Here is a 23,967-nt window from a genome sequence, read left to right on the forward strand (position 1 = left end):
CTTTTCAGCCCTTAAGGTTTGACGGTCAGAAAAAAATTTATTTGGTTTTTGGTGGAAGGGGAAAAGCCAGAGAAGCCTGGACCAACAAGGGAACGTGTGTCCCTTTTCTAAAACAAATCACAGCCTTATCAGATGTGGAAATTACAGGAATGTCAACTATAAATATCTCTAAAGTGCTAAAGAGGTCTGAGCTGGAGCTGGATTCAGCTGTCTGTACAGATCTGTCCTGATTGACACTCAGAGTGAAATCAAGTGAGGTGGAGCGCTACATAGTGCAGACCAAATAGTGGAGAGTAAAGGTCGCCAGTATGAGCTGGGGAGAGTTTAGTCTGCGCACACATGATGAGTGATAGAGATTAAAGTGAAAGGAAAGCCCCTGGGTATTGGGAGACAGTAAGATTGATGTAGGCTGAAAGAAAAGAAAACAACGCAAGAGAGATGACAGGAATCAAGACGTATTCCTGATTCAACTCCAGATTTCATTCTGAGGAGCTTCCTGGTTCAGGTACCTAAAAAGCACATGCATCTGTATTCAGTGCCTGTCTTTATGCAGAAAGCATCTGTCTTTACCCTTTTAAAGTCTTTGTCTAGAGGGAATGCAATATTGACTGGCTCGAGCAGGCGCTCCAAACACCCTGCCTCCAGACAGCGCTGCGTTTCATTAGGTTCTCACCTCTCCTGGGATAACCTTTAAAGAAACACACAAACTCTGGTTTCTCTCAGAGGTGAGCTTGATATGAGGGATACTTCTTCTGAGGATGCCTTTTCAAAGAGACAAGAAGTTGGTCTTTTACGAGCTCATTAGATGGATTTGCAAGGAGCGATAAGGGCAAGTTTTTAATCTGCAAGGGACGACTCTAGACAACAACAGACGTAGTGCAGCAATCTTTCTTACCTGTGATTTTCTTCTCCTCTTTAAATGAAGTAAAAGTGATATCAGCATAAACCAAATGTAAAAATGTTTTAATCATATTCAGTGATGATATATATATCCCTTTTTAATCATATACCTATTTGCATCTCCAATGTATCAAAAAGCTTCTTTGACTCCTTACTTCTCTTTACTCCACAACAGTGATTATATTCTCCAACAAGCTACATGCTGTTCACTTTGCATACAATATGGATTCCACACACCTATGCACCTGCACACACACTGGCAAAAGCTCTTTTCCATCACTTAAACTTGGACTCACCCTCCAGAATTTCTTGGCTGTCTCCACCTTGGAGGGTTTCCTGTGGAAGCCCAGGGAGGTCCCCATTGGATGTTCGAATATCATCCTTAAAACAGTCCACGGCAGCTAGTTAACTTTTTGCTGCCTGCTACACTTTCCACTCGTCCCGGGAACGATACAGCTGCTCCACCAACAAACCACTGTCTGCTTTGACAGCCCACCAGCCTTTCCCGTTTATGAAGCAGCTGCCACACCCAGAGCCATTACACTGTGTATTTCCCAGCAGCTGCATACAAATGAAAACAACCACCAGTCCCTCTGTCTCCAAAGCCTGGAGCACGGCCCACACATTAACGGGCCCTAATGGAGGCCGGAGACGGCCACGGCCAAGATTAGCTTTCACTTTCTGCGCAGAGGCAACCTATGCCGGGAGAGTCCTCATAAACTTAACTTATTTAAAATTGCATGATGTTTACGCTTATCAGTGTAACAATATGATTAGAAGGCTTAAGCTAATTAGCAAGATTAGTTTGGAGATACAGGTACAGGGGGGCGAACACAGGTAATTCAACACCTCTGTATGAGATGTCACTGAGGGAACAATCAGTACTAAACTGTTTATTCAACCATTAGAGCCACAACATGGTGGAGTGTACTGACAGGTAAGTGGCTGATTTCAGATCACAAGCTTGATCTTTTACACAGTGAGGAACAGTCCTACAGTACGTTTATCTTTTTCTGCCTTGCGTTTGTAGGATTCCTTTTAACTTACATGTACATGTGTACACGGCGTACACGGTAGCTATTGGCAAATTAACCAAATCAGGCCTAATTTTAAACCTCGTACATCACAGTGGCAAGCTTTACAAACTTTCATTGTCATGGAAACAGCTGCAACTGTTGGTAACTGATAGTAATAACCTGTTGGCACAAATGACATGTACAGTCATTACAGGAGGATGGTGTCAGACTTTCATATAAAAATTATGCACCATTATGACCAAAATGACATTCTGACACTAATAGTCACCTCATAAAAACTGATACAAATCAACATAATTTCACTATGTCTTGTTTTTCTTCTTTTGAGACATGATTAATCTCACCAGATGTGATTTTTCACAATGACAGAGGCAGTAAAATATGACGAATCTTCGTTTGTGTTCATTGTAATCAACATCAAATTGCCCATATACATAAAAGATGAGGCACTTCACATTGTCTATGAGCTGGGGAAACACTTTGTCTAGTCACGTCCCTCCATTTGTTCCATACCTATGTGATGAGACAGAAACTGAGTGTGCATGTCTATGTACACTTGCAGTGTTTGCTCACCTAGGAGCTCATAATGAAGCCACATGCATTCATTCACAGTGGTCTGATTAGCATTGGCAGCTTACACGTGCACAAATCTTGAAAACATTATTGGCTTGTCCATTTTTGAGAGCTTAGACATCATTAATGTACAAGACTGCAGCCTTGATATATTAACACTATTCAGATTTTTTGAATTTTGAGTATTTTAATAGGGGTGCTTCTGGCCCAGAGGCTACTCCTGCTAACAACAAAACATAGTTTCCTAATACATACAGTACATAAAACCTCACAACACTAAACACTACAGTACAGACTGTCACAGTCCTGAAAAAAGTCTCCCAAAACTGTGCTGCCAAACAACTTATGTAAAGTGTGGTCTTTACAGATTAAATAGGATTAATTTTGGAAGGACCGTCAAATACAAAACAGGCAAAACAGAACATTAGGAAATATGAGTATCAGCTTACTGCAAAACTTCAGCCTGTAATTCACAATAAGCTGTGTCCCAAATTGGCTCAGTCAGGATTACAACATCGAATGCAAAGCAAACAGCTAATCTGACAATGACATGAAAGTAAAAGCTTACAATTTTTAATAAATAAATGGGATATAACATAGGCCAGTTGTTTCAACTTTGAGCTTATATTTCTGATGTAGTTATTTTTTGCTAACAGCACCTTTATTCTCTTGAGTCACTTGTTTTAAAGACCCCACTGTGTTTTTCTTTGAAGTGCTAAAATCTGGAGCCAAAAAATGAACAAACTTATTCTGTAATGTCATTTGTACAGCTACGTTTACTAGCCTAAACCCCCATAAGTTACTGGTCAAACCCACTGACATATATATGACGGTCATGGCGCCATCATTTCCCTCCACTCTGCAGTAGAAGGCATTGCTAACTTTGTTTGAACAACAGCTTTTTCTTTTTTTTGCTCTGTTTCAGTCTTGGAAAGTCTATTACTTTTTCCCTCCAACTCTACCAAAGTGCACTTTCAGCACATTGTTACTTACACCAAACTCCAGCAGAAGCTCTCTCTATCTTCCCTTCTTTGACATACAGGACATTACAGTATTTATCAGTCGTATACATAATTCAGGCCCAACCACTGTCGGGGCCCTATCCAAGGCCTTCACTGGTCAGAACAATGCTGACAAACAGGGATAGCTAAATCAGGCAGGCTGCAGTGTGTGGCTTACAGCCCCTGAAATGGAATACTAATGGATCTGTTGGAGCAAAAAAGACAAACTATTATGAGGGAGGGTGACGCTGGGGAGGCCGCTACCTGTCAGTTTGACAAGAGAGAGGGGAGAAGTAAAGATAGGTAGGTGAGAGGTAGGGAGGCTAAACGAGAGAGGGGAGGAGTAGGAAAAGAAATCGGGAACCATGAGAAAGTGACACTTTCGAAAGGACAGTTTGGAAGTGAATCTTGACTTCTACTGAGGATGGGTTTGGTGCATTGGCCTCCATCCTGACAGACAATACACACTGATGCTTCTTAGAAATGACCACCAGAGCAAGCACAGACACTGCCACACTCACAGCGTCAATATTGTCTTGACTGCACTTTATTTCCTGTCAGAGCCAAAGTGTGTTCATGTTCATGTGAAAGTTGTCGAGCTGTTGTGTGTATTTGTATGTCTTCCACGTGCCTCTACCCCCCCGTGTGTTTCGTGCTGCGTTGGTTTGTGCTGATGCAAGCCAAATGCCAATCACATGGGAGCATCCGCAGTGCAATGACTCAACTCCCGCAGACCCAAGTTGCACAAAGATCACTTACAAATCCTCATCCCTTTGTGCCTATGTTATCACACAAACTGGGTGCTAGAACAAATTAATAACTGTCTCATTCATAGGCTTTGAATCCTCAATGGCAGTAGATTTAAATGCCAAATCTCACAGCTAATTTTAAGTGTGCTCTTCCTAAAAGCACAAGAGAATAACAGCACATCCCTCTCTAATGTTACTCATTTGCCTAAATCAATTTCTGGATATGCTTTGCATTAATGCTGACCACCTTTCAGACAGTTGTTTCCACTCCATATATGTACTGTATTACACTATAAAAGACTTAATCCTGTCATGTCCATTAAGGCTTTCGGCCAACTCTCCTTGGTGGTGTGTTCAAGGACACTCCAATGCTCACCTAGAGCTGTAGCACTGTATTTGTGAACCATTTTGTCAGAAACTGGAAACAGAGAAGACCAACAATAACACAGTGATCTTTGTCCTCACTAAGTCTCCAGGTGAATCCCAGTTCCCTTATTTTATCCTTCCTCATTCCTCGCTTGACCCAGAAGTCGTTCCGGTCCATCATGATGAAGGATTTCCCAAAGCTCTTATATCTTCTCTGAGGACTGAGGACCGGGCGGCGCATTGTTGCTTCGTCAGCCTCGCTCATTTCTTACTCAGCGGCAGGTTATTGTAAGCTATCCTCTGTTTTTCACAAACAGCATTCAGAAAATAAACTCATTTCACAACACTGTCGACCATTTCATCAAATTATTTCCTCCTTCTGTTGTTCAAATAAAGTTCTTTTTCCAGGCAGCTCTACTCTAAGCACAAAACCACAGCCACAGAAAAGCAATATTCTCAGCTGAAAATAAAAATGTTTCCCTTCCCTTCAGTTCATATCTGAGAGTAATTCTTCACACAGAGACAGGAGGGTGCATTTATCATGAGCCCAGTCACAGGCTCACAATGTTCTGCAATGACTGTATGGATTCAAAACCAATAAAAAGAGCTGGGGGCATTTGTTACAGACTGTGACTCACAGCATGAAATGTGTACATGCAGACATGAAGGTGTAAGTTACAGATGTTCTCTATATGTGGAATCTACCTGAAAGTAGCAAAGAGCTTGAGATGACACACATGCAAAAATCATTTTTATTGAAGATGCCATAAATATGAAAATACATTAGTGTTTTGCCATAGAGTTGCCCATGTACGTGTGTGAGCAAGGCGTTTGATAAACCAGCATTTTAAGCGGTCTACACCTGCAATAAATTGCTGGAAACTTAAAGGTTAAGTCCACTCAAAAAGCAGTTTATAAAACTGATATTACTGATACCACATTTATGCCTTAGGAGAACACTCCACACTGGATTGTGAAGCTAATTGTGAAACTGTGGACACAGGGTCACCAGTGCTTGTACTCTTTAAGGGAACTGATGGCTTTATTGTGCTTTTATCGAACCAATTTTGTCTTTTTCTTTGGGGTCATGGTTTGAACATGTATCGATAAGGTATGGATGTGGTTATGCATAACAAAACCTAGGTCTGTAAAACGGTGACGCTCAGAAAGAGCGTCACAAACTGCACAAAATCACTATCAGAATTTGGAGCGGTTTACAAATGTGGAGTGGCCTTTGCATTATTGTTTATAAATGTTGTTTGATATAAAAACCAGTATTTAAATAGGTATAAAACATCATTTGGTCTTAAATATGAAACATTAGAATCACATGTACTGCATGATCCTGTAGGAATTTGTAGGGCATTTTGGCTTCAGTATCTAAAGTAACTATGCCTCACAGCCTGATGGCAATACTTTGGTTGAATTTAAAACAAAAAATAATATAAATGCTATAAAATAATGAAGAGATAAAACAATAAGACCTCCCAGTCATGGTTTCTGCCAAAGTAGCTGTGGATAAACTGGAAAGTAACAGCTCAACTTCATCTCAGCCGACATAAGACGGTTTAAACTTAGACATTCTGGACAATATATCTCATTTCATTTACGATACAAAGATTGGACCCGCACGGCCCTGACCTGATATGTCGCAGACAAGAGATGAGGTTGCTGATGCTATGCTTCAGTGAGTTGACCCTGTTCAACAGGACACCAGGTCAAAAAGGCGAGCAGTGGGGAGGGGGGGAAAGGTAATGGATCAGAGGAAGAAGGAAAGAGCAGTGCTGACGATCGTGGACTTGGTTCTATTCAGAAGCTCTCAGCAGGTCAGAGGAAAAGAAAGAAAAGCAATTCTAGTGTGTGAAGAACTCTGGAAACAACTTCAGCTCAGTAATGGATAAGTATAGATTGGCCAACACAGAACCTCTGCAGCAACAACCTCAATTCATTAACTAAGACTATAAGTCAGAGAGAGCTGTTGTATGAACTTTATTTGTGTAGATGAGGCAATGATTTTAACACAAACAGATACTGTTGTCAAATCTGGTTAGATGATGCCAGTGTTGTTTTTAAGCTCAACAAATGCAGGCAGATCACTGGTGATGCTAATTACTACACACTGAATACATAAATACTGAGTAAAGTGCCTCTAAATGACCGAGTCATTCCACGGAAACTGAACTGATCGGACCTTGGAATTATAAGATTTTTTTATCATAACCAAACAAAACATTCTATTTAATAGCAAATTTAATAGGTAGACCTGCGATAAAACATTATTTGCAACTTCAGGAGCTACTTGCTTTCTTTTTTATTCTGTTATATCAAGATGTCAGAGTTGGTTTGTTCCACCCCATCACAGGACAACAGGTAAACCAATTCAGTGACGGGGTAGAATGTGACAGGGCAGGAAAATTCAAAGTAATATGGCCAAAATTCTCTCTGTGGTCAAACCTATCAACACACCTACCATGCCACTAAATGAAGAAACCATGTTTTTATATAAATCCATTTTGAAAATTTCAGTAAAAATTTGCTTTCTTCCTGTTTTTTTGAGTGACAGGGTGGAAACGTTATGCTCAACAGAGGAGGTTTAGAAAAAAAGTACAAGTACCCAAAAACCATTTCCATGGAATGACCCAAATGGTTTGTTTGAGTGTGTTTTTCCTTTAATACCAAGCCCTCTGCACAATGTCAAGAGCATTTGTTATGACCACAACATGGAACTCTACCAGTGCTACTACTATTTCCTTCAGCTGATCCAGTGGTTACAAGGCAGGGAGTCAAGTGAAACAACTTCCTCTAGGCCTCTGCTGTGATCCTCCAGTCTGAGCAGGCTGGGTCACATCCTCTCTCTACTACTGTCTTTGAGACACACTATTCATCTTTTATCATATAATTCTCTATTCAATTATCTGCCTCTGGTTTTGATCAGGCGTCTTTCTCTGTTGGTCCCTTTTGCCTTTAAGGCATCCTTTATCTCCTCAGTTGCTGTCCCCTCCTCCCTCCTCCCTCTGTCTCTGCGCTTTCCTTTCTTCATCCCTCATCCTCTGTACCATTGATTTAACCTTACTTTGTATATGATTGGCCTTCAGTCCCTGTAGACTCTGCTTCCAGAATATGTTTTAGCTCACCTTACAAATGATGTACCTCACTGTGAGACAGGAACAGGAGAGCCTCTAGTGGTGCACTGGGGGTACTTCAAGCAATGCTTTCTCTTGTCAAACCTCAATTTATTTCAGCATTTACAGACCATCATGTGATTATATGAAGTTTATTTTTGGTTCCCCAGAGCACACAATAATTGACACATTATTTCTGATTCACTGCAATATGCTGCACTTAGAGAAATATTCTGTGTCAGGTTACATGGAACAAGCTATCAATTTTAAGAGAGACACATCAATATACACAAAAGCCACACACAAGCCTGAACAAATATGGCTAAATTTAGGCCAACAGAGAAAACAAAATCTTTGCAAGCTCATAACAAAGGTGGCCTGAGTTGCTTGGAAGGAGTTTTAGAAAATAAAAGTGACCAAATTGCATCATATAACGGTAAACCCCCATGTTAAAATGAGTTTTTAATGTTCAACATCAGTCGCAGCTTCATGGGAATCACAGTAAGAATGCTTCAGTTATTTGTCTCTCTTCTGTTTCCTTCCTAATCTTAAAAAATATGCACCCAGTCATAATGACTAAATCAGCACTCCAGTTTTGTGACCCATAACAGTAAAATGCAGCAGAGCTCTTAAGACCTGTGTGTGTGTGTGTTTGTGTGCATTTGTGCACAGCTATGTGCACGTGTCAAGGAGATGAATGTGGGGAATAGCTCTGCTTTAAACCCACAAGAGGAACATTTTGGTGAATGTTTCCCTGTCCTCTTCTTCCACTGCCTGCATCTCCCCACAGTGAAAATGCTTTGTCAGGAGGCCAGATAAAAATTCATTTTACGCTGATATGAAGTTATTAATGCCCACCATCTGTTATCGTCAGCTAGCTGCCAGACAAGCAGCAGCAACACAGAGAGGAATGCAGCACCAGTTGGAGAGTTGCAGACATCAACACTGAGTCACATGATGCCACCTTGGTATTGATGACCAGTGTTTTTCTTGTTTTCTATAACCTGCCCTATTTTTATTTGTTTCTTAGCATTTGTTTCTCCATTTCTGAAAAACACAGGCTCCCAGGGACATGTCAAAAGTCTAAAAGAGAAATGTAATGGTCCAATTATTGTTTTTCTTTTTGCTGTAGCCTTCAGAAATGACACATTTGATTCTGTCATTATTTTACAAATCCCTTCAGTGAGTGGTACAGGCTTATCCCATGCTGCTAACCCTCCCTCTGTGCACATAACTGCTACAAACAGCAGTGTAAAGTGAAAGCAGAGGAAATATAAGGAATATTTTGGTGTTTGGGATCTGAAAAGCAAACTCACCACACACAAACACTCTCACACTCACACACAGATCTCCAGATGGCACCATTAATGAAGTGTATAGACTGATGATGCTATACTTTAAGTGCCATTATTGATCATCTATCCATTATCTATACCGCTTACTCCTGAACACAATCTACTCTCAAATTGTTGAGAGACTTCAGTCTGGGCCAAAGTGGTGGAGCAACTGACCAACAAACAGAAAACACAGCCATCAATGGGGTCATGGTGCTAAAAGTATCAACAGTCAACTTGAGGCTTCAACCTCAGGTTTCTAAGCACTGGAGTTTGGCTGAGTTCTACCCATGGTCTATGATGTTTATACTGTAAGAACTGTACAGTGAGTTATGAGTACTTGTGCAAATACATCCTAATTAGTTATCTACACCGTCAGGAGTGTGCCATGGCATTAAACGATTACACAGAAGCATGCATCACTTGGTATTATGTTCACCCTCACAGCAGACTTATTATAATGTTATGTTACAACAGGCTTACAGCAAATGGTGCACAAGAAATAAACTGAAGTGATCAGACAGAAAATAACAGCCTGTGTTGCATTGTGGTTAAAGCTAATGAAAAATAAAACAGATTGTCGGAGAAGAAAGAAAAAGTAAATACAGCATCTAAGTTAATAAACCAAATCGACAGAGAATATTATCTATGTGAGTGTCACAAACACTGTTGGGACTATTTTAGGTTTTCATTCATCTACGTCAGCCAGAATAATTCAAATCTATATTAGCATTAAGGATAATGGTTATGGCAACTGACTCAGCCAAATTAAGCCAAATAATATATTGCATATTAATATTTGCACTCCACATATTTTTTCTGTTAATGATGGCACTGTAAGGACAGAGACACTGAGGACAAAATGATTCCCAGACTTATTCAGACTTTGATTATACACCAAAATAACTGATATCTGCTGAAAGAGAAAAAGGATACAAAATTGCTTCCCTTTATCTGTGTTTCATCATTATAATCTGTGTTAACATAGTCCTAGAATCGGAAACTGGCTGTCACACAATCCATCCCCTTTCTGTCCACGTTACACACACACACAAAAATGCATTCACTGTCCTGTGTGTTAGAGGTCTGAGTCTTAACCAGATGTCTCCTGAGTCTCATTATGGCTGTGTCGATTCTACCAGACAGAAACAAACTAAACTTTGATGTTTATTCTGTTAATGTGGTCAGTGGAAAAAAAAGACAAAAATCACACCACAGGGACGAAGCTTTGATGGTGAAAGTAAAGAACAGTTTCTGCTTTTTCTCTGTCTTTTCGCTGGCTTAAATGCCACTGGAGAACATGTCTAATTAATGAGGCTGAAATGTGAGACTGCATGTACCTTTCAATTTAAAATGAAGCTGCCAGGAAAATTAGAGGCTCCAGTGGGAGCCAAAGGGTTTTAGATAATAACACTGCCTTGATTGATTTGGACTGGACCAAAGGAGGGCAAGGTTAAAAAAATTATAAAAAATATTGGTCATTAAAGTTTTCATATTTCAACTGAACTGCAAATATCAACAGATGTCAGTGAAACCTGAACAACTGCAAATGGATCCACACTAGATGGAGATAACGTGGGATTGCCTAGTGCGAGTTTCTGGGAGAAAAACAAAACCTCCCGATTAGATTGTAATGAGTTGTTTCACCAGCCAGAAATCATCATCACAGAGGATTTCAAACTAAGATCACTATCAAATCTACTGACAAAAAAAGATTTAGCCAGTGATGGAAAATAAGTCAAGCTCACACCAAACAAGAGCGATAATGAGTTGTTTTAAATGCATTGTCTATTTGACAGAGACTAATTCCTCTATATGGAGTCCTCATACGTAGAACAAACACTGATCAGAAACCTTTTATCTGATTAGGTGTTTAAACTAAGCAATCTGACACTAGCTGAGTACCTGCATATGTGCTAATCTGAATTACTGCTGTGACTTTGGTTACGAGAAAGCTATGTCATTAAGAGGCATTTATATTCACGCAAATGTGTGTGCACATGTCTATGTATGTGTATTTGTGTGTCTGAGCACTGAACAGGAAGACGCTGTCTAAACTTGGCTTCTGTTTTACTCTAGCATGTTCATCTGACTGCCAGACTTACTGGTTACTTTCATGCCAAAAACAGATTATTATCAAATACGATGTATTATTATAGCATTGTACTGCACAATTAAACCAGTGGTTCCAACCTTCCAACTTGTGACTGATAACGTGTTGTCATGTTTCAGATGTCTATGAGGTTTTTGCGGTTTTGCATAACCTCCTCAAATGGTTTCATTTTATTAACTGTTCAAGACCAAAAACGGTAAAACTATCTAATATTTCACAAAGACACTAAAAGCCAAATAAAGAAACCTCTCTTACCTCTCTAATTATTGCAGAAGCCCTGAACTGTATCTTGTGATCATTTAGAGGGCACCCAGTCACAGGCTGGAAACCACTGAACTAAGGTACTTGGCTAAGCAAAGGAAAAGCAAAGGTGGCCATCAGTAGCACAGTAAACCTCAACCTGTCCATTCACTTTATATTTTACAGAATTCACATGTAAGCTAGTATAACTTACAAAAGAGATGGGCTGCAAAAATGTACCATAGCACATGGACAGAGATATGGGGGACAGTTTTAGAAAGAGAAAGGATGTGGTGTGACCGCAGTGCTGACAACGAAAGCATTTAACTGACACCTTTAACCAGAGGGATGTACAGTGAGTACAACATGTGTAATGATTCCAACATCTCAAGCATTACAAGCAAGTATAGAGAGACTGTACAAAAACAGAAAGCATTGCAGCATATTAAGGCATTTTACAACAAAATGAGGTACAATAAAACCCTCTGATAGCGCCTGCATTGCTAAGTCGTTGAGTCACAAAGAAGTGCTGTGTAAGGGTGGTGTAGCAGCAGAGGAGAAAATGGTGGATAAAGTTTTGAAGAGGCAGAGCAGGGCTGTGGGGGTTGAGTCAGAGGATGAGCTCTTCATCCCAGTGGGCTCTGGTTCTCATCCACACAGTGTGATGTAAATGTCACCTCCACCAGACTCGCTCGTTAAGGCCACAGCAGGACAGACAGCAAAGCTTGGACTGACAGTTAAAAAGAGCACTCGTCGAGGTGAGGATAAAAGTACTATATAGGTTCGGTTTATATGTGTATATGTTGAGTACATGAAATGGATAGAGCAAGGTGAAAACATCTAAAAACCAATTAGACCATAGAACAGGGTTTTTATCATCACATCTCTCACCCCCCACCATGCTCTCAAGCTGATGAATAGGGACTATACATCACTGCATTGATTTCAGATCATGTTGGAGTCTCTGCACCAGCAAACACAAAGACATGGCCACTAGTCAATAAATCAACCTCATGTTATATTCATGTACATCTCAGCCAGCATTTTCCCCCTTGAACCTTACTGTACAGCACAGCTAGCAAATAAAATGCTTGCTTAATATTAACATTTAGCGTAGGTTTACTTTTACATTGGAATAAGTTAATTGCCCCTATATTTGAAAAAAGCACTATCGTCAAAGTTCTTCTACCTTGTTTCATACCAGCGAAGCACCACTCATTGTTCAGAATGTACACAAGAGGACTAATCAAGATCAGCCTCTTTACTATATCAACTTATACTCTGTGACTTATAGTCCTAGAGAACTAAAATTATGTTCAAGCTTTGCAACCTCAAAACTGAATATGTTATTGAAACATTATGAATGACACTGCTACAAAAGCCAAGTAAGTATTTTTATGTTGTTTAAACTTGGTGAAAAGTGAATTTAGCTACCACCTAGCTTGGTGAAAAGTGAATTTAGCTACCACCTAGCTTGGTCATGCACAGCTTATGCTACTTTTTCTGAGCAAGGTACTCCGATTACATCAAAAATTACAGCAATATGTTAATAAAATAATAATCAATGAGACAGATTTATGTTTCAAAGTAGACAATTAAGCATTTTAGTGATCTGAAGCAAATATGTCATGTTCCTAACTGAGCTGACATCAAATTAAATGTGTACTGTAGCAGACTCACAATGACTACACTCAAGCTCAGACCACGATGGTGATAAATCTCTGTCCTGACAAATGGTAAAGCAGCAGTACATTTTAAAGCAGAAAGCGAAGAAGAATAACACCAAAAGAACAACCATCATATAAAAGGAAGGTATCAGCAAACCTAAAGGTGCAACATTTTTAACTCAAATCTCCAAGCCATTCTTGTTTTTACTTACAATATAACTTCAAATATGGGCAATAAATATATCAACTGACAGTTATGATAGCAGAAAGTGCAAATGTGTTCACAAGAAAGACAGAAGAGTTTTTATGCGATTGGAGTAAATGGACAAGTGAAAGCTGAACTACCGCTTCAGCACCTTGGAGAGCGACACGTCGGTGTTCAGGACCACGGACAGCGCCGGGGGTCTGAACGTTTGGCAGCGTTTCGGACTCAGTCAGGACCTGGATTATAACAACGCCATTGCAAAGAACCAAGGTGACCCTGATGGAAATCGTCCACAAATAAATAACCTGGGGTTCACAAACATAGTTCTGAAGTCACACTGCGCAAGTTTCTGTTGCATTTTGTTACCATCATCTTTAAACATATAGGGATTTCAGCTGGCGGGACAAAAGCAAGCAAATTTGGAAAAAAAAAAACATTACCAAAGTTAATAATGATGATTCTCGTCAGTGTGGGATTTGTATAAGTCACGATTTAAACATTAGTTCCGCTCATTTCAACAATCTTATTTCAAGGCTGATTACATCATAACACATGTAAAAGTAACACGTGATCATCATCTATGGTGTGAAACTAGTGACGTGTGATTTGTAAGGTTTATTAATAGAGCAGACAGCCACTGAGCGCAGATCACTGTGCAAGAGACGTAACTGACGCGTCATTTATTGACAGACAAGCCAACCAACTGAGGAAATGAGGCGCAAGTTTTGACAGAACTTGGAAAAGGGGGGAGTTAATTAACTGCAAAACGGCATTAACTAGACAAATTATTTTACTGACTCTACAATCAATACATTGTGTCATTTCAACGTATATTACTGTAATTAAGAGCGTATTGGTTCATCTTTATCTACGTGAAAATGGTTCTAATCGGACCATGACAGCGCAAGTTTCTTACATCCTCGTCCTCACACTCCCGATGGTACTGATGCTGATGCTGGGGTCGCTGGCTCTCCGTCGTCTTTTCTCCCTCCACACCATGTCCCAGGAGATGGCTCCCCTCTGGAAGGTTGGGGAAGGATTTGTTTGTGTTGATCTTACCGGTGAATCTCTGATACAGTGACGCCATTTCGACTATTTGTCAAAAAATAAACTGTAATTGCCGGGTCTATGTTCTCAATCTATATAAAAAAGATCAAATTAGAGGAGGTCGATGGGTATTAACTGAGGTAACTGGATTAGAAAATGCTCTAGTTCGGTTAAAACAGTTGGGGGAAAAAAAAAGCTGTGTTCAGCATTCACATCACGTACTTTCAGGCTCACTGGTCGGGTCTCACTGGTGCTGCTGCGACTCGGTTTCCACACTTTCCCAACTTGATGCGAAATTAATGCAAAAACAAACGACTGTGCGTTACAGGAGACCAAATAAAACACTCGTGGTCCGGACCCGAAAAACGGAGAAAGCAGCCACAGCGATATCCCGTCTCCCTATTCCCCTCTGTAGTGGCAGAAAAGACCGTGGCGGCTGATAACCGTTCGGGGACTAATAGCTCTTTGCTTCATAAGTGAGCACAGAAACCAAAGAGCTGCGAGCGACCCAACGCAACATTAATATGTTAGATATCAGAGGTTCGCGGTCGGAACTTATCATGACTTTGCAGATAGGAGGCTGAAGTCGCTTATTAGTTTCTTATCTTTGCCTCCAAGTGGGTCAATAGGAGTGTCATGCAGAGAGCAAGCGCGCCCCCATGTGGACGAAACTCAGGAAAAAGTTTAAAGGCAGGGAGTCGGATTAGACCATAGAATGAGAAATTGAATCCGTCTGACATCCTTAAAGATTATACAGATATTTCTTTTCATTCGTTTTAAATTGCATGTGATGGAGGAAAGGTTTTATGTCTTGTTTCCAATTTAGAAGTAATTGGTTATTTTCTTCCACTAATTCCACAAATAAAGCAGCATCCTGGTGGGACTTCACAATCATGACAATATATAATACATGCAGTTGGTCTTAGGTGGGATAAAATGAAATTCTATGCATTAAAAAGATTAAATAAAGTCTTGTTGCGTATATAATACTTTTTTAGTATAAACATGCATTTAACAGCTGAAACTAAAATACATAGTGCACAGCATAATGCCGCATTATGGCAGCAACATTGTTTTTTTATTTATTAATCTGCTGATTATTTTTCAATTAATCTGCTGATTTTTAAATTCACAAAATAGGGAAAATGCATTTTACTGTGTCTTATCTCAGAGACTAAAACCCAAACTGATTCACCTTTTTTTACAAAGAAAAAATAAGTATGTCACATTGAAAGAATTTTGAAACACTGAATATTGAGCATTTTGTTGGAAAAAACTGAAATGAGTACTCAGTTATCAAAATTATTGTCAATATTTTTCTATCAACTTATCAGTCAATTATCTGAAATGTAAAGTTGTGGGATTGAAGAAGCTTCTTGTTTGAGAGGTGAAATGTCATCAGTAACCTCTAGCAGGTCTAACTTTAGCATTGCAGCCATACCATGACCTGAAGGACTGAGGCTCCACAAACCTGACTGCAAGTAGAAAGTGATGAAAACTACAGTTAAATTAAAAAATACCCTTAAAAGACACGAGTTTTTAAAGCAAGGAACTGAGCCATATGAAGACTGTTTAGCAGCTGATCACACTCTTTGCATATAAAAGTAAGGAAACATCAACAGACAAAACTTGTTACTCTGTATCGATGGCCTGACACCTGATCATTTAGATTTATTTGCGAAGCCAACAAAGGAACAGTCATTTAGAACAGAACAGACCTAGAATCGAATTTGATCTCACAGAATACAGAACACCACCCTATGTGTACAGAACATGAGTGTGTTGTGATTTCAGCCTCACAGAGTAAAAAAAACACAGGATAATAACTCATCCACTCAACACAGACTGGAAGAAGCTCAAAGCTTCATGAAACACAAACTTCCTCCTTCTATATATATTCACAGCCTGTCGAGAGCAAATAACTCACATCTGTTCAGATTTACCCTTCAACTAAAACAGCTTCCTGAAAACATTAAAACACACCCTACTGCTCCATTACATGATTACTCAGCTGCAAACTAACCCCCCCCCCCCCCCCACACACACACAGAGCACACACTCCTGCTCTGCAAATTATTTTACCATTGATTTCCAAGAAAGGAAAATAATGCTCTAGTGTGCGGCTGTACATCAAGATCATCTCAAACCAGAAATACAATTCAGTTTTCAGACACTGTACTGCTGTGATCAGTATGAAAAAAGATGGGCAAGCTTTGTCGAACTGCAGGAACTCATGCGGCTACTGATGCAGTACATTTTAAGGTGGACAGGATATGTATGAAAATGAATGGTAAGACACTTCCTGGACATGCAGAATGGTCTTTGCCCTCTTGCTGCTCCACCTTATTAGATCACTGCATCATATCAACTGAAATCATACAAGTATTAAATGTGATTATCTCTATGTCTCCCCTGTAGTTTAATGCAGCAGGCTGTGGTAGATCAGCTCTGCAAATGAGCAGCAGAGGGTAGAGCTGGTGGTTTATCCCAGGTAGACACCTCTGTCTGTGGGGAGGGACAGACTTATCAGCCAAACATATAGATGATGAAAGAAGCAGCGCTGGTACAATGAAAAAGTCCGTACAGGGTTTGGAAACAATCACAATGCATTTTAAAATGTTGCATAAAGCCAATGACAGGGAGCAGTTTTCACTCATAAATACAGTAAAGACATTAAAGCTAAAACCATTGATTATATGAAGATGGATGACGTGTCACCACTTTTCTCCACTATGCAAAAGTGAAGCCAAATCATGAATGCAGCAGCTGCCATCTTGACATTTTGCTGCCAGATTCTGCATAGAAGCATAGTATCATCAAATAACTTAAAAACTAACCAGAAACACATAACATCTACCAAAGATGGCAGAAATCACCTCTGGGAAAATATATTTTTTGTAGGTTTTAGTTTGGCTCATGCCCCGTTCACTAACATGGAGGGGGCAGGATTTATGGTCTATACCGCAACCACCCATGAGGGGCTGATCGAGGCACAGTGGCTTCACTCCTGAGAGTGTTCAGACTGTCCATCGTATATACAGTCAGTGGGTAAAACTGCAACCTCATATACAGCAAAGAGTGGACAAAAGTTCCAAAACAAAGAGTGGCATCTGGTGGATAAACTGATTCCATTTATGTATACTGATCTCCATGTTGCTTAAAAAAATATTGCTTTCATGAAAAAAATTCTAAGCACACCTGTGAGTTCGCTTACGCCAGCACATCCCCTTCTGTCTACAGACCAGCATGATTTATGATGGACAGTTTCTCATTTCATGCTCCTGTGTGAGAGAGATACTCATCAAGCCACATGTGTCTCTCTGGCCTGGAACAACTCTGGAGGGTGGCAGTGTCTAGATCATTTTGACCATCACAAAAATAAAGGTGGTGTAGAAGCAGCTGGGCTGAGGTGGCAGAGGAAGTTGTTGTGTTACTGTCCATGCAGCGTTTCTAAAATCTGTGTCACTACCAGAACATTTGAAGCTGCATGACTGTCAGATGGCAACGAATGTGGTCGGAGAAAGATGGTCAGTCAATCGGTCATTGTGATTGGAAGGCGATCAATATTTGTCCATGCAGGATAAAGAAAAGCGATCAGGATCTGATTTTAGTGGAAACACTTTTAGATGCCCTGTACATAATCTCAGACCAATTTCCCCAAGGTTAGACTCATATTTAGCACCGTCTATGAAAACTCTGCCAGGGACAAATACAGTATGTAAAAAAAAAAAGAAAAAAAAAGTCTGAAGCTGTGATGGAAGTAGGTGTTCACAGCAGTAGCAGAGGTTCAGATGAGAAAGAGAGGCTCAATAATTTACACTGTAGTGTCACACTTCCCTGTTGCAGTCCATTTCTCACTGAGAACACCGTCATAAACCTCCACCTTCAATCCCAAGCTTCACAGAGGGAGGATCAATGTGGCCATTATCTGGGATATTTGGGTCTGTTGGACGTCTGCTTTATGACAAGAAAACCCGATTTTCAGCATGTAGTCATTTAACACACACTTACATCTAGCCTAAAGTATTGCCAATATGCTGCAGTTGCAATTTAAAATGTGGCAGCTTATAAGTCTGATTAATTTAAAGGCTTCTTCCTGGGAACATGCATTCTCAGGGAACATCCAGGCTAAGTTTCAGCTTGACATTAAACACCTCTTTGCGCCTTCTGTGTGTGAATGAGTGTGGGTGTGTTGCGGCCACTGGCTACAGGCTTATTTTGAATGACAAGGGGAGATTGAAGGTGCTGGAGCCTGACGCTGTGGCCAAATTAATCGGTGCTGTCATTTGCTGCTGTGAAACCACCTACTCGCCTCAACACCAATCCAATGGCAGCACCTTTTTTTGATCGACGCTTCCATCTGCCCAGCGCCATGGCGTGAACCTCTTATGGTGAATCACAACGTCATGAAGGAGAAACAAATCTTGGAAATGACAAATAGCAAGAGGCAGGAAAAAGGTTTGACAAATTATTCTTTGCTCAGTCTGCAGTTATATGTGTTTATATCAACTGTGGAATTCTCTGGCAAAGTGACATGAAGCATGGCAAATTGAGTCCAAATCCTATTTGAAATGGGTAAAATAAAGTCCCAAGGAAATTTAGAGGGACAGAGCTCGCAGGGAAGAGGGCTGAAGGGGAGAAATAAAAAAGAGCCAGAACGGGCACAAGCAGAAACAGTGAAACATCAAGCACATGTGAAGTGTATAATAGGCACAAAGGTAATTTGCAGACACATGGCTGGGAAGAGGAAAGGGGAAAAATGAATTTAAGTTATCTCATGCTTCTCAGTTGACTTGGATTCTATTTCCCAGACAAAGCCAGTGGAATAATTTCACATATGGTGGAGATGACAGTCCCAGTAGAAAACGTCTGTTTGCTGAGGGTTGATTTATCATTGTAGTGGCTCAACTGTAGCCCAAGAAATCCAGTAGTGGGGACTGAAAACAGCACATGGAAGGAACCAAGTCAATGAGTGCCACTATTATTTCAAATGAAAAACTAAAAACTTTGTTTTCCATCCCTCTAAATACAGTTTCCCCTTAGATTAAAGCATGCACAATCACTTCATTCTGCATGGCCTCGTATATATTTTGCATCTTCTAGCACTCATTATGAGGGCGTTTTGCTATGGGTGCATGTTTTTAGCCACATATGCTAGCAGCCTAACTCTACGGATGGTAGTATCAGTCTGTCATTCTACAGTCACATACAGACAATCCGTGGTCTCTACAGAAGGAAGGCTAATGACTTTGGGGATCCCCTGATTTCAGGACAAAGACTGACTTTGACTAGTATTTGGATTTACGATGAAATATCTACAAAACTAATGATAGCACCAGCTGCTGGTGCCTTGTTGCATTTTATAAAATGAGGTTCAAAAGCTCAAAGAAAAGAAGCAGCTGTGCATCTAGCAGACCTAACTGCAAACAACAGGAAGTGAATCCAAATTCAATTAATTGCATCCACGTTTCCCTCACTTGTGTCTTCTTCTTGCATCCTAGTCCTGCCCATGTAAGGACAAAGACGGAGAAACTGTGAGGAGAGAGGAACTGTGGGAAGCATGTTTTAACTGACATGAGACACCCTTTCCTCTGATCCCTCATGTGAATTGTCCAGTCACCAACTGATTTCTGACAAAGGGGAATGTCAATCCATAACAAACTTCCTCGAAGGATGCACTCAGTTACAGCTCCTCCAGGCGGCCTCCTCGCTCCTTGGAGCAGAAATAAGAGCTTTTGGATGTCCTCTATTATGGCAGAGCAGAACAACTTTCAGGTTGAGCAAGGATCGAAGAATGATAAAATGAGGGAATGGGGACTCACATATAGAGGAGGAGCAGAGAATGGATTCAGGGCCACAGCTCCCAGTGAATCCAGTACAAACACCGGTCCAGGTTTACACCGTAAACAGCAGACACAAAACAACAGACAATTAGGGCTGCCACACAAAGAAGGTGGCAACCTTAAAAATTGTACCTCTTAAACATCAGTGTGTTCGCACCATCACTGTAAACATGTTAGTATGACTAACCCTAAAAAGCACTGGTCTATCACTAACCCTAACCTTAAAGCACGGGGCAGACCAGTGTCTGAGGAAGACCGAGTCCCCACAATGAGTAATGGTGCATGCACGCACACACAGACCTTCAAAGTGTGACTGTGAAAAAGCTTTTTATTACTACAACAACCTGCTGTCACTATGTGATGGCTTTTTAATTTGTTTTACCAGAGGACGTCAGCCACAGTTTTGACTTGATTTGAATGCACACACTGTTCATTCTTATTTGCATTTTTATTGCTCTACTTTTTATTTTTATTCTCATTGTTACTTTCTGTTGCCTTACAACACATTGAGAGCCTCAACACCAATCCAATGGCAGCACCTTTTTTTGATCGACGCTTCCATCTGCCCAGCGCCATGGCGTGAACCTCTTATGGTGAATCACAACGTCATGAAGGAGAAACAAATCTTGGAAATGACAAATAGCAAGAGGCAGGAAAAAGGTTTGACAAATTATTCTTTGCTCAGTCTGCAGTTATATGTGTTTATATCAACTGTGGAATTCTCTGGGCCAAGTGAACTGGCCATGGCTTCAATTAGCACAAAAAAAAAAAATCGATACATTCAATTCTACATTAGTCATTTTTTAGGTTTGTTATTCTGGCACGGAAAGTGAAAAGGTTGTGAATGAATAAAAAAATAGAAAACTGTGAATTTAAAGTAATTATTGATTTACGTGAGGAGAAGCAGGACTTTAATGTCATAGAGGGGCTACGGCAGAGAAAAATGACTGCAGAGAAAATCACTTATTCATATGTCAGCCTGTGCTGTGTGTTGCAGTCACTCATCTGTCATTTCAACAAAGAATCAATACTGAATGTGGCTTTTTTGTGATATATCCCCCATTATTACATGCATAATCTGCCACATAGGACACAAACATTTCTCCATGTTGAAGAAACATAGTAGAATGTTTAACTAAACAAATGTAAAGTGTTCAACAATTAACATTAATTGTATCAACAAATCTTTAAAATACATTCCTACACTGCTACGCACCATCCTCCATTTCTTACTAGAAATGCATTTCTAGTGATTAAAGTGAACAATTCCCATCAGGGATAATAGTTCATGAGCTGGAAACCATTTTAATGTAAAGGATTGATTGGAATTAGACACATTAGCTGGGAAATGAGACATCTTAACACTGAGTAGTGATGTGTGCTGTTTGGCTAGGGGGGTATGAGAGGAACTGGGGGAGCTTTGTGTTAGAATCTGGCACATCAAAACCCCCAGGCAGGCCAGGCTGCTGCTCCTAGGCTGTAAGTTATCTGATCTGCACATATCAGAGGGCTGATTCCAGGTACACGAGGGAAGACAGCGGCAGATTCAGTGCATCATTTTAAGTGCACTGGCGGTGACTAGTTGATGAAACCGAGTGTTGCTGAGACCAGGGGACTCAAACTGAAGGAGGACAGAGAGAGGATGGGAGGGTGGGTCCTGTCGAGATTTGAAGCATAAAAATCGAAGACTCAAATGAGGGTTTTTTCCAAGTTAAAAAAAAACAATTGAAAAAGATTACTAAATGTACAAAAGCAACTGCTCTGCTGTTTTTGACCAGCATGATCTCCAACGAGAGCTGTAAAATACTGCACTTTCCTTTTTGTTGCCCATATCTGATATTAGCAGGACAAATGCAGCTGAGACAGACACCTCCGTTTTGACAAAGAGCCCACTCATGAAAATCTGCAGCAAGATGAGTTGCATCCCTGATAAAAGCAGGTATAAATGCAGCAGATAAGTGAAAGTGATTGCACATATTTCCTATTTGAATGCACACACTGTTCATTCTTATTTGCATTTTTATTGCTCTACTTTTTATTTTTATTCTCATTGTTACTTTCTGTTGCCTTACAACACATTGAGAGCCTCTGTACCGGACTCAGATTTCTGTATGTTCAACCATGCTTGGTGATTAAAGCAGACTGTGATCCTGATGCTGAAAAGATACATTCGGTAGTTGTTTACCCAGTGCAGACTGACCACATTTACATGAATAGAATAGTGAAATAATGGGGCAAATGCACATTTTTGTGATTTAGTTTCTATCACAGAATCTAGTGAACCACTTCACATCCTCGAAACCTGAGTATTGTAGTGTAAAATGTCTTTACATCCATAAAGTATTATGAAACACACAAGTCCTGCAACAATCCAAAAGAACCAAGATCACTTGATGAGTGTGTTGCAGCAACGTGCATTTCATCTCCAAACAAACACAAATACTAAAAAAAGTCACTTGAGGCCTAAGTCATGTTCAGTCAGACCACTGATGTGACAAAACTTAAGATGGGTCTCTGATGGTTCAAGTGAGGGGACAGGTAGGTAAATCAAGAAAAAAAGATTAACACAGAAACACTGATTTAGCAGGACAGGTGAAGAGTTGCCTTGAGAGATGCTGAGTGAGTTATGAAGGAGAGCCCCAGAGGCAGCGCTAGCCCGTCAACACAGCAGTGCTGCTGTCAAAGAACCACAACTATATACCACTAACAGTCAATAGTAGCCTGAGCCGGCTGGCTGCTCGTGTCTTCCGACAACACAGATGCACACTTAGACTGCAAATCATTATTAATACCTTTTATTAAAATGAGATTCACAACTGCAAATACTTTAACGTGTGATTTGCAGGTTATACTTTCTGGCAATAGAGGAATGAATTCATCGAAAAAAACAAATTTTTAGAGTGAATTGGCCTCATGCAAACCACATGGGCGTATTAGCACTAATAAAGACAAAACACGACTCACAAACACTAAGCTCCAGTCACAGCAAAGATCTGATTCAACACTTCACTACAGCATGAGTGCAGCTTCATTCTTACCATTTTGGAGGTGGTGGTATCGATCTGCTGGCTGGCAATTAGCATGGACATGACTGAAGTGACAGCGAATGCTCCTCTAACACTCTTCTTCTCCTTTCCTGTTCCTCAGCACTTAAAAGTCCTCTGGACACATGCTTAATGAGCGGGAGGCTTCACCTGAAGTGGGAGGATTAGTGGAGCCCTGTTCTCCGAGCCCCTCCGTCAGCTGACTGGCACACTCCAAGTGCACTTCCACGTTAGCCAATCAATCACACAGCGACAAAGATTTGGTCTGATGCACACCGCTCCATTCACCAAGATAGGCTCTTTGGAAACGTGTGCTCCCGGCTTCTCTCGTGTCGACAGTCCCTGCCCCTACCCCCCACTCCCTTCTCTCCTCCACGCCGCTCTGCCTATCCTTCTTGACTTTTTTGCAGTGATCTTTTCACTGATGCTGATCCATTAAAGGGTTTGCCTCCCCAAGACAAGTCATACTTTCAAACTCTCACATGCAGTATCTGTAGACTGTCTCTTTTGATTCATTCTCAGGCTTACCCCTACCTTTCTCCCGCTAAGCTCTTCCCTACAAGAGGCTGGGTGTGCATATTTTATTTAAGAAAAATTTTTTGGTTCGGCACTTGAAATAAATGGGAGATTTCAGTGAAGTCTGTTGGGCTTGTCATGGGAGAGGCATCTGCCAGCAAACACAGCCAAATTATTTTTTTACATCTCCATCACAGTTTTTGTGAGACA

General features: G+C 40.5%; 1 protein-coding gene across 4 annotated transcripts in view; it reads right to left on the reverse strand.

Annotated features, from left to right (window-relative positions):
- The window catches only part of dpp6a (dipeptidyl-peptidase 6a), a 163,665-nt gene that overhangs the window by 99,238 nt on the left and 40,460 nt on the right, over window positions 1–23,967 (reverse strand). The window contains exon 1 of one of the 4 annotated variants that reach the window (XM_020602835.1): window positions 14,224–14,918. The exons of the other annotated variants lie outside the window; for them this stretch is intronic. Within the exon in view, the coding sequence (XP_020458491.1) occupies window positions 14,224–14,394 (171 nt within the window). The 5' untranslated portion in view covers window positions 14,395–14,918. Of the gene's footprint in view, window positions 1–14,223; window positions 14,919–23,967 lie in introns of those variants that run through there. 4 annotated transcript variants of the gene reach the window in all.

The sequence above is a fragment of the Monopterus albus genome, unplaced genomic scaffold (assembly GCF_001952655.1).
Source record: "Monopterus albus unplaced genomic scaffold, M_albus_1.0 scaffold3.1, whole genome shotgun sequence".
Classification (NCBI taxonomy): domain Eukaryota; kingdom Metazoa; phylum Chordata; class Actinopteri; order Synbranchiformes; family Synbranchidae; genus Monopterus; species Monopterus albus.